The following is an 11,411-nucleotide window of genomic DNA, read 5'->3' on the forward strand; positions in this document are numbered from 1 at the left end:
GGCACTTCTGCCCACTCGTCCTCTCTCCCCGCTGTCCCCTGGCCAGGCTGCTCTCTGGACGACAACGGGGTTGAGTTTCCGGTTGGACAGATCTGGTCTCCCGGTGACCCCTGTGAGTTATGCATCTGCCAGGTGAATGACAACCTGCGCGCCTTCAGCTGCTTTCCCCACCCTTCCCCGTCCCGGGCCGGGCATCCCTGCCCCTGCAGAAGCGGGGCCACCTCAGGCCTGTCCCAGTCTCGCTTCCATGCTCTCAAATCCCGTTTTTACAGAAGGGGCTGGGATCCAGGTTATTCTGGCCTCGGTAGATTTTCAGGATGACAGAGCTTGGCAGTCTGTCTGTCGTAAGAGTGCTGTGTGACCCACTGTGCTTGTGCGGGGAGCTGCTGGCCTAAGGAGCTGGAAGTAGGATTCCCAGGAGCAGGGTTTTCACCGGGCACGGATAACAGAGGGAGCTGGGCAGCCCGAGGCCTAGTAGTTAAGGCCTTTTCTGTGAAATGGCGAGGCTTCCTCCATTAATGTGAGTCACGTGACCTCACCTCATCAGAAGCGGGTGAGGGTGCGTGAGTTTTGAGAGTCAGATTGACAGACATGCAAACACAGCTATTTACCAAGAAACGCGATCGTTTTAGCTCACGTTTAAGTACGGTTGGCTTTCCTTTCTACTTTAAGAGAGTTTTTAGTCGCTTGGAGCTTAGAGCTTTATTTCTCAAAATGAGGTCCCTGCACTGGCTGTGTCGTTGACATCACCAGGGGAGCCTTGGTAGAACCTCAAGGCTGCCCAGGGCTCGGACTCAGAATCTGCATCTTAATCCCCCGGTGACTCGAGTGCACATGAGCACGTGAGAAGCGCGGCCTTCAAGTCCCTTTGATGCGCCATTTGTTAAAAAAGCCTTAGACCCTTAGAAAACTTGGAAACGTTTCTTTGGAATTAGAGTGGGGAGCAAAGTACATCCGCTGCCTTTTTTCTCCTTCAGGACTGATCTAGGGCACTCATATTACAAGAAAATAACACAAAACTTCAGCTTCTTACGAAAAAAAAAAAAGAAACTGTATATAGCGCTTTCATCTTCTGAAAGACATTTCCGGTGGAATAGCTTTCTATAAAAATAGGATTTTATTGGACTCCATAGATTTGGGGTGAGCCAGGGTTTCAGGGAAACTCTGAGAAGAGTTTGGATGAGGTTGTGGTGCAGCCTTGGCTGCTGCGGGGAAGGGACGGGAAGCCGAGGAGACCAAAACCCCAGCTCTGGGATATGGGAGGCTTTTTTCTGGAAGGCTCACACCCCCTTTCCCAAGTAGCCGGTCCTCTTTGGGGGACCCCAGCCACCTCCCATCTGCATCATGGCGCCTCTTAGGGCAGGCTCCGGCCAGTTTGCAGCACCGCCCTTTCTTCTGGGGGCCTGTGGGTGGGGAGGTAGGGACTGGCGTGGCAGGTGGGGTCTTGGTGAAGTTCTTCCTCCCTTCAGGCAGATGGTTCAGTGAGCTGCAAGAGGACAGACTGTGTGGACTCCTGCCCTCACCCAATTCGGATCCCCGGGCAGTGCTGCCCTGACTGTTCGGCAGGTAAGGCCCTGCCTGGGGGGCCGGGGATGGCATAGCACCCCCGGCCCCCACATCTGGGGCCACCCTGTATCAGGCTTCTCTGTGCAAAGCACCACACATGCTTCATCTCTGCTCATCCTCGCAACAACCCCATGGGGCAACCCCATTTTAGAGACGAGAAAACTGAGGCTCAGGGATGGAAAGCAGTTTGCTCAAGGGAGGCCCTGTCTGGATGCTGGAAGCAGATACGAAGATATGCAGAGCTTGCAGCCTAGGTGAGATGATAAAGGAACATACCTGTGAGACAATTAGAGAACAGGGAGAGGAAATTAAAGTGATCCTTTATGTTTTAATAGTAATTTTCACCTTTTCCATTATTTCAAAAGTGATATTTTATTATAGAACATTTAGAAAATACAGAAAACAAAGAAAAAAATTAAAAAGGACCCATTATCACTGTTAACTTCATGGTTTTATCTTCCTAGTCTCTTTTTGTGATATAACATCTATCTCCATAACATATCTGTAACATACATCTATATCTATATATCTATCATGTCATAGATATACAGCATATCATAGATGTATGTTATATCTTTTTTTCTTCTTTTTTGGCTGAGCCACACGGCTTGGGGGATCTTAGCTCCCTGACTAGGGATGGAACCCGCACCCTTGGCAGTGAAATTGTGGCATCCTAACCACTGGACTGCCAGGGAATTCCCTATATATTTTCTCTTATAAAATGTTCCTCTACTGTCCCATCACCTGCTTTTTAAAAAAAAAAAAAAAATTATTTATTTATTTTTTATTTTTAGCTGCACTGGGTCCTTGTTGCTGTGCGCGGTCTTCCTCTAGTTGCGGCGAGCGGGGGCCACTCTTCATTGCAGTGCGTGGGCTTCTCACTGCGGTGGCTTCTCTTGTTGTAGAGCATGGGCTCTAGGTGCGTGGGCTTCAGTAGTTGAGGCATGTGGGCTCAGTAGTTGTGGCTTGTGGGCTCTAGAGCGCAGGCTCAGTAGTTGTGGTGCTCGGGCTTAGTTGCTCCGTGGCATGTGGGATCTTCCCGGACCAGGGCTCGAACCCGTGCCCCCTGCATTGGCAGGCGGATTCTTAACCGCTGCGCCACCAAGGACGCCCACCATCACCTGCTTTTATACGTACCAGTATGTGATACATATCATCAAGGTGGCAGCACTCAGTTGGGGCCTCTGTGGGCTTCGGGAAGCAGAGAGGGGAGCTGTAGGGGACCCTCCTGGAAGGAGGGGTTTGGGATTCGACTGAGTGGAGAGGAGCAGAGAGGATGGCTGTGGTGCCTGGCGCCCGGGTTGAGTCTCCGGGTCCCTCCTCCTGATCCTGCCAAGTGAGGGGGTAGGAGGAACGGCTCCCTTCCCTGGGGGAGAGCCCTGAAGTGAAGACGCTGTGATCCCTTTGCTGAGTCCAGCGAGAAAAAGGTCAGCGCCCAATCCAGACATGCGTTCTCTCCCTTCCCCACCCCCCTGGGCAAGTGTCTAGAGAGGCCGTTCGCCTGACCTTTGCTGCCTAGAAACACCTTGGACTTTCTCCCTGGCAAAGGCCAGCCATCCCCTGGCTGGCCCTCACCACATGCTCTCTCTGGCAGGCTGCACCTACACAGGCAGAATCTTCTACAATAACCAGACCTTCCCGTCCGTGCTGGACCCGTGTCTGAGCTGCATCTGCCTGGTACGACCACCCAGACCTGACCCCTGTCTTCGGAAACTCCCCAGAAATAGCCACCAGCTCCTGAACCCTGCAGGCAAAATCCAGAGACCTCCAAGAGAATGGTCACTTCTGGATCATGGTGAAAGCTGGCTCCCTTCAGCCCTGCCTGGGGTGATTCTTTACCCAGGGCCAGAGAAATACTTTTAACCCTGCCTGGCAAAAGTCTTCTGCTTCTGGGTGACCAGGGAGGGTCTTGGGGGCCTTACGGTATAAAATATGGCCCAGGGATTCTCCCTGAGAGTGGAGGTGAGGAACACAAACCCAGGACTCTGTACAGAATCTTTAATATACTCACATTCTCGAGCCCCTGCCACGTGCCAATCCCTGATCTCAGCACGACCTGTTAATTCACGGGGAATCCTATGAGATGGGTACCTCCATCCCCAGCTGCTAGGTGAGACAACCGGGCACAGAGACCCCGCAACTAGTCAAGTGAAGTGCCAAGAATCAATTCTAGTATCCTGAGTCTGCTTCAGAAAGCACACTTTTACCCCTAAGCCATACTGCCTCTCAGCCTAAATGACAGGAATATCATTTAGTGTTTGGAAAATGGAAAAAATAAGTCCTTATTGCTTGTCATGCTAGAGATGTTTCATGCCAATGGGGCTTCTTTGCTGGCGGTGGGTGAAAAGAGACGGGTCTACAGAAAGATCGAGAAACTTGGGGTGAACATCTCTGGCCTCGGAGTGGCCCTGTTCGTTCACAGCCATGTGCTTTGGGGAGCTTTGGCTTCTGGGTCCTTCCCCCTAAGTTTTTGGTGCTCAGCTTCCCTGGGAGGTTCATGGATTTGTTCGACAGGTAGCTGTTGACAGATGAGCTCTGAGGACAAGGCTGGGCCTGGGGGGCTCAGTCTGTTCCCTCACCACGGACCTCTCACCTGACCTTGATGGCTCCGATGGGCAGTCATTGGCTATGTGATGTGTCCTTCACGAGTGACCCATCAGCCCCCCAGAACAAAGGGCCTTCAGTGTTTTCTGTGTCCTGCAGCTGGGCTCGGTGGCCTGCTCGCCCGTGGACTGCCCCATCACCTGCTCCTACCCTTTCCACCCTGACGGGGAGTGCTGTCCAGTGTGCCGAGGTGAGTGGGACCAGCCACCCCTCGTGCAAGCCCCCTGAGTGGGCCTTGGCTCTCACGGCCCCTGTCTCCTCTGCCCCTGCAGACTGCAACTACGAGGGGAGGAAGGTGGGGAACGGCCAGGTGTTCACCTTGGATGATGAGCCCTGTACCCAGTGCATATGCCAGGTGAGCTGGGCCTGGGGACGCTGGACGTGCCGGGCCAGGGGCTGCTTCTAGCCTTTTGTCCTTTTGTGAAACTTGGAGCTCCTTAGCCAGTGTACACCCGTCTTCCGCCTGCCATTCTTCAACTTTAATTACCTGCGGGGATACCTTCGGATTTGATGGTGTTCTCTACCTTTGTTTCCTTAAGGCGGCCCCACTGTGTTTGGCTTCACCTGTTGTTCAGGTGAGGGTCAGGCCCTGCAGCTTCTGCCCCAGATCTTTCTATGGGTCCAACTGCTGGTGTAATAGGTCCTTGAGGGCTCTGCTGTGGAGGGGTGAGATGCTCCGGGCTTCCTCACGTGTGTCCTTCTGCTTCCCCAGCTGGGAGAGGTGAGCTGCGAGAAGATGCCTTGCCAGCAGGCCTGCTCGGACCCCTCCACGCCCCCCAGGGACTGCTGCTCCTCCTGTCCAGGTAAGCGGCCTCTGCATCCTGGAGCCTCACCACCGTCCTTTTCCACTTTGCTCTTCCGCCCAGAAACACAGAACTTGTACAGGGCTGGATATGAGAAACCCAGGCTCAGAGAGGGAACGTGGCCTGCTCAAGGTCACACAGCCAGCACGTGGTGCGCCCAGGCCCAAGCCTGGGCTTGCTGACCCTCGTCAGTGCTATGCCACCATGTGCCGTGCCGTCTGACGAGTCTGTTTACTGTTCCTTTTTCTTCTTCATTTCCTCCTTTCTGAATCTCTTCCTCTGCTTTCTTCCTTTTTTAAAAACTAGAATTTAGGAACTGAATCAACTTTGCAGAAGAATAATTGCTAATATGTATTGAGTATCCATTATGTGTCAGGGAACATCATGTATTGAATGTTATTTCTTTTTTTAAAATTGTGGTGTAATTGACATGTAACATTATATTGGTTTCAGGTGTACAACATAAAGATTCAATATTTGTATATATTGCAAAATGATCACCACAGTAAGTCTAGTTAACATCTGTCACCCCACACAGTTACAAAATATTTTTTTCTTGTGATGAGAACTTCTATGATCTAATCTCTTAGCAACTTTCAGGTATAGTATTTCAATACAGTATTATTAACAATAGTCACCATGCTGTACATTATATCCCAATGACTTATTTATTTTGTAACTGAAAATTTATGCCTTTTGACCCCCTTCAGCCATTTTGCCCACCCCTCTCCTCCCACTTCTGGCAACCACCAATCTGTTCTCAATATCTGTGCGCTCAGTTTTTAAAAAAAAAAAACAGTTCCACATATAAGTGAGATCATATGGTATTTATCTTTCTCTGATTTATTCCTTTAGCATAATACCCTCTAGGTCCATCCACGTTATCGCAAATGGTAAGATTTCATTCTTTTTTGTGGTTGAATAATATTCCATTGCGTATATATATATACACCACATATTTATCCATCTTCATCTGTCGATCGACATTTAGGTTGTCCCCATGTCATGGCTATTGTAAATAATGCTGCAATGAACCTTGGGGTGCATATATCTTTTTGAATTAGTGTTTTCATTTTTTTTTGGATATATACCCGGTAGTGGAATTGCTGGATCATATGGTAGTTCAACAACAGTTGCTGTGTCTTGTCTTTGTGATGATAGCCATTCTGATGGCTGTGAGGTGGTATCTCATTGTGGTTTTGATTTGCATTTCCGTGATGATTAGTGATGTTGAGCATCTTTTCATGTCCCTGTTGGCCATCAGTTTGTTTTCATACGTCTTATTTCATTTTCACAGCAACTCTTTGTGATAGATACTATTAGCATCCCCATTTTCCAGGTGAGGAAGCTGAGGCACAGAGAGGTGAAGTGAGGTGCTCAAGGTCACACAGCTGGTTGGCAGTAGAACCAGGATTTGAGCCCAGAGTCAATGCTTTTAGCTACTCTGCTACATTCACTCCTGAAAATGATTCACATCTGTCTTTCTCCATCATGAGTGTTGGTCCATGTGGATCTTTTTGCAGAGGTATAAACAGGACGTGGACAACCTACTGTAACACACAGTTTCAAAATATTGATGTAGCCCACAGCTGGCCATTTAAAAAAGCTCCCAAATACTATGGTTTGCTTACCCCTTCCCTTTTTGGTTGACATTTAGGTGGTTTCTTTTTTCTTCTTCTTCTTCTTTTTTTTTTCTTCTATCCATAGTGGACCCACTGTGAAAAATCTTTGGTCAGACAACTTTTGTTTTCAAATTTTGTGAGTTGCATTCAGACCCTGTGGTTAATAGGTGCAGTAACTAGGTCACAGGGTGTCGGGAGTGGTTTGGTGACTCCTAGGGCATGATAGCACGTTACCAGATGGGGTCCTAGAGAAAGGGGAAACATACAGAGATGTAGCTGGTGCCCCATATGCCCACCAACTCTACACTGTGTGTTTTGAATTTAATTTTTCCAGTTTAACATGTCCATAAAGTACCTTACCGGTGACTGTTGTACATTTTTTAAACTTCCAGGAAGACAGTGAATTTTTCCACGGATTTGTGGCCTGAATTTCCTCTTGTATAAAATACTTCCTTAACTCCTTTGACCTTTTGAAGACGACATCCTGTATTTAGGGCAGCTCTTCAGTTCTGTGGATGGACAGCTGCTGTCAGGACTGCTGGGGCTGGAAACATCCTGATCCCATACAGTCACTATGTTGGGAACTGTTGAGTGATTATAGATTCGACCTTAACCAGCACAAAACCCTCTGCAAGCTGATGGATATTATTCCCCTGCTTTCTAGAGACTAATCGTTAGCTAAGGTGCCAGGCAGTGTATGGAGGCTTTTACCTGTATTGTCTCATTTAAATGCCCCAGGAATGTTTATGCATGGGTGCTCTTATTGTCTCCATTTTGCAGATGGGGAAATGGAGGCTCAGAGAAGTTAAGTTTCTGTCTTTTTAAAAAGAATTTATTTATTTAAAAAATTTTTTTGGCTGTGCTGCACAGCTTATGGGATCTTAGTTCCCCAACCAGAGATGGAACCCGGGCCCCACGCAGTGGAAGTGCCAAGTCCTAACCACTGGGCCGCCAGGGAATTCCCAAGTTTCTGTCTTTAAGACCACGTTCTAGGTGGTAGTGTCGTCGGACTCAGGGCCAGGTCTCTCTGATTCCTCACCCCATGCTCGTTCCCATTCTGCTTTCCTGCCTCCTGATGGGGAAACTGAGGCCCAAAGAGGTGAGATGCAGAGCCCACCTCCTTCTCCTGGGGCACCTGCCTCAGCTGCGTTCACCATGTGCGAACTCGTTTTAAGAAGAAATGCTTTTTATTGAAATACGAGGTGAATTGTTTCCTTTTGATAATTAAAAAAAAAAGAAGAACAGCTTTCTTGAGATATAATTCACACACCCTGTAAGTCACACGCTCAAAGTACACAATTCAGTGGTTTTTGGTAAAGTGGTTTTTGTGATTATCCTTTTGATGGTTTATATAAATATTTCAATTGAGGTATATTTGATGTACAATATTATATAACTTTCAGGTGTACAGCAGGATGATTCACAGCTTTTTAAAAAGTTATAGGTTATCTTTTGATGAGTTTTAAAATGTAATCATTCCAGTTTGTAATGTGTTTACCAGCCTCCGTCTCCTCCCTGATCATACCTTTCTCCAATATTCCTCCTTCCTTCCCTTCTGCTCCCGCCATGGATTAAGCCCTTATGATGCGCTGGCCTCCAGGCTGAGACTTAAAAACAAAGTTTTTCAATAGACTTTTTTTTTTAAAGTATTTTTAGGTTCACAGCAAAATCGAGCAGGAGGTACGGACAGCTCCCTGAATCCCCCTGCCCCTGTCCCATGCACAGTGCCCCCTGCTGTCAACATCCCCCACCAGATGGTACATTTGCTACAATCAGTGAACCTACTCTGACACATGATTGTCACCCAAAGTCCAGAGTTTACATTTGGGTTTAGGCTGAGACCTCTCAGGCTCCGTTTCATTCAGTCCTCATTGTGTGGCCTATGTGGTCATCACTGTTATTATGATGCCCATTTTACAGATGGGGAGATGGAGGCCCAGGGGAGTTATGTGCCTCACACAAGGTCACACAGCCAGTGCCTTGGTGAACTGTCTCTCTCTGCTCATGGTTCCTTTTGGGTCTTCCCTTTCCTGGAGGCAGGAGCCGGCGGGATCCCCCAACCCCAACGGCCGGTGCACAGGGACCCTCAAGGGACAGAGCTGGGGCACTGTCCTTGGTGCAGCTCATCCCAGACCTGCCTCAGTCGTAGGGGAGAACCATTGTGCATCTTCTTGCCCCGCCCCCTCTCTAGATTCCCTGGAAGAAAGCCGGGGTCTCTCCCCTCGTGGAGACGTTGAGCTCAGCAAAGTGGCCCGGACCCCCCGTGGAGACCCCAAGGCCCTGCTCAACTGCAGCTCCTGCCCGGGGCCCCCAGCGGTGTCGCCTCGGAGGCCAGCGCTGCAGCTCCTCCAGCTCCTCCTGAGAACGAACCTGTCTGACATGCAGACTATACCCGCGAGCCCCTCAGGAGCCCAGGCCTTACCCTCACCCCCTTTGGGGCCAGGGGGCATGTTCCCAGGGGAGCCCGGGGCCTCCCAGCCCCCTCGGCCCTCACCAGGGCCTTCAATCCCTCCAGGAGCCTCCTCTCTACCTCCGGCCTCTCCCGGGGCTCCCGGGCCACCTCCTGTTACTCCAGAGCCCTCGTCCTCAGCCTCCGGGGCCCACACAGCATCCAGACAGCCTTCTCTGCCTGCCACCATCCGGCGTAGAGCCTCAGTCCTTTCCACGATGGGCCCCAGCCCCTCAGAGGCCCCCGTCACTATCCTCAGGCCTCGCAGACTCTCTCCAGCCACCTCCAGACTCTCTGCAGCCCTTGGGGCCACGGCCAGCCCTGGCCCTCAGGAGCCCACCATGGGGCCCTCACAGGAGGAGGAGTCCACAGTGTAAGCAGGCCTCCATTTCAGGGCCATGCCCGGGAGACGCCAGACAGAGAAGACTCTGCCAGAGGCCCTGGGAGCTTGCAGGGTGGCTCTGGGGGCCAGTGAGGCTGCCGACTCCTTCAGGACCCCTGGCGGGGATGGAAAACCCTCAGGGCCCGATGTCGCCTTGCTCCCAAGAAGCATCTGGGATGTGTTGTGAGACTCCAGCAGCACATTCTCCACCGTCAGCATCCTCCCTGGACTGCGTGGCCCGCCTGTCTTCTGAGAAAGGTTGGGGCAGCTGAGTCCCCCCTCTGGAGGAGGAGGGTCCGAGGGGCCTGGGATTCCACTGGGATTGTGCCACCAGCTGTCGTGTGTCCTCACCTGAGGTTTCCTGATTAAAATCTGTCTCGGTCTCCCCCAGGCTGCCCTGCTCATTCACTTCTCGCCTTTGGAAAGGTGGGAAAACGTCACTGCAAGCCCTCAGGTGATGAGCTAAGTGCCCACCTCAACCCCCAGCTTGGGAGAAAAGCCTGCACAGACCTGGGGCTAGATTGGGAGGGTCTTAGGTAAGTACCTGGTGGCCTTTGATGCTAGGAGACTTCTAAAGTGAGGGGGCGGAAAAGACGGATGGAGAGGCCTGTGCAGGTTGGGTTCCCTGGGAGGGAATAGTCGGCAGGTGGAGTCTTAGGGCCTGTGCTTAGCTTTAACATCTGTGGGCCGAGGGAGGCAAGCAGGAGGCAGGGGTGGGGCCCGGCAGTGGCACGTCTCAGCCAACCCCCTGTGGAGCTCTGAGGCTGGGCTGGCCTTCAGAGTCAGCCTGAGTTGGGGCAAGGGGACAGGGCTGTGTGCCCCCATGTTGGCCAGTAATTCTCTCTGTGGGGAGTGGGCCCAGGAAAGGGGTGTCAGCCAAGGCAGTTCCCTGTGAGGGCTGGTGGCTGAGAGCTGTCAGTCAACAACCTTCCCTGCGGCTGGGGTAATAAATGCGTCTATCCTGAAGGGGGCATCTGGACGGTGCAGCCCAGTTTCCATGACAGCTGGAAAGAGGACAGTGCTAGCATTGATGGGGGAAAGTGAGATGGGGGTGGAAGACAGAGAACTATGCTGTCACCATGTCACCAACTTGCTATCCCTGAAACCCAAGGGGGCTGCAGAATAACCTGCACCTACACTGGCCCAGGCCATCCTCCCCTTGCATCTTCTCTGCCCTGCTGCTCACCATGTATCCCAGCGGGGAGTGTCCCCAGTGGGCACTGGCTGCAAAGGCCATCTGGGTTATCCACCCCAGGTGTTAGTGTAGGGAGGGGTCCTAATCCAAGCAGGATGGCAGGAATAATGAATTTGGAATTAGGAGCATGAAAACCAAAGACTTTAGGGATGCAAAGGACTTAGAGGCCCTCTTACTTAGAGACCAGTTAAGACACAAAGGGTGTGGTTGAGTGAGGTCTGGGGTGCCATGAAACCCACGTTTGAGCCCTACTCGCTGTGACTAGCCGTGAGACCTTAGGTCTCGGTTCCCTCATCTGTATAATGGGATCACAACAGTCCTTCCTCATGGAGTTGAGATGATAGCATATAATACAGACTCCGTAAGTCTCGGGGCTTTGTGCTTGTGACCTTGTGCAGCCCGCCCAGCTTCATGATGCCACTTGGGATCTAACTTCAGGATGAAAGTGTAGAACACGGACTGGCTCCGCTCCTCAAACAAGCCAGCTCTCGACGTGGCAGAGGCTCAGAGTCAGTGCCAATTTTCTCACCGCTATCCCTCTGTTCAATAAAGGATGCAATTCAAGTTTTAATACTAGTCTCCCCTCTCCACAGAACTCAGGTAAATGGTGTTCATTTTGAACGCTAAAAAAAATAAAAGGCTGGGGCAGGGAGTTCCCTGGTGGCCTAGTGATTAGGACTCCACACTTTCACTGCCAGAGCCTGGGTTCAGTCCCTGGTCGGGGAACCGAGATCCCGCAAGCAACGCGGCGTGGCCATAAAAAAAAAAGAGGCTGAGGGGTGGGGGGTGG

The 11,411-nt window shown here is 51.1% G+C and overlaps 1 protein-coding gene across 1 annotated transcript in view; it reads left to right on the forward strand.

The window, feature by feature from the left end:
* VWCE (von Willebrand factor C and EGF domains) overlaps nucleotides 1-9,558 on the forward strand; it is a gene marked incomplete at its 5' end in the record, with an annotated part of 29,698 nt that extends 20,140 nt beyond the window's left edge. The window contains 7 exons of the mRNA XM_079709519.1: nucleotides 47-132; nucleotides 1,470-1,566; nucleotides 3,161-3,243; nucleotides 4,270-4,360; nucleotides 4,443-4,525; nucleotides 4,883-4,973; nucleotides 8,787-9,558. Of these exons, the coding sequence (XP_079565645.1) occupies nucleotides 47-132; nucleotides 1,470-1,566; nucleotides 3,161-3,243; nucleotides 4,270-4,360; nucleotides 4,443-4,525; nucleotides 4,883-4,973; nucleotides 8,787-9,421 (1,166 nt within the window). The 3' untranslated portion in view covers nucleotides 9,422-9,558. The remainder of the gene's footprint in view (nucleotides 1-46; nucleotides 133-1,469; nucleotides 1,567-3,160; nucleotides 3,244-4,269; nucleotides 4,361-4,442; nucleotides 4,526-4,882; nucleotides 4,974-8,786) is intronic.
* Between the last annotated feature and the right edge of the window lie 1,853 nt (nucleotides 9,559-11,411).

The sequence above is a fragment of the Hyperoodon ampullatus genome (assembly GCF_949752795.1).
Source record: "Hyperoodon ampullatus genome assembly, chromosome: 7".
NCBI lineage: Eukaryota > Metazoa > Chordata > Mammalia > Artiodactyla > Ziphiidae > Hyperoodon > Hyperoodon ampullatus.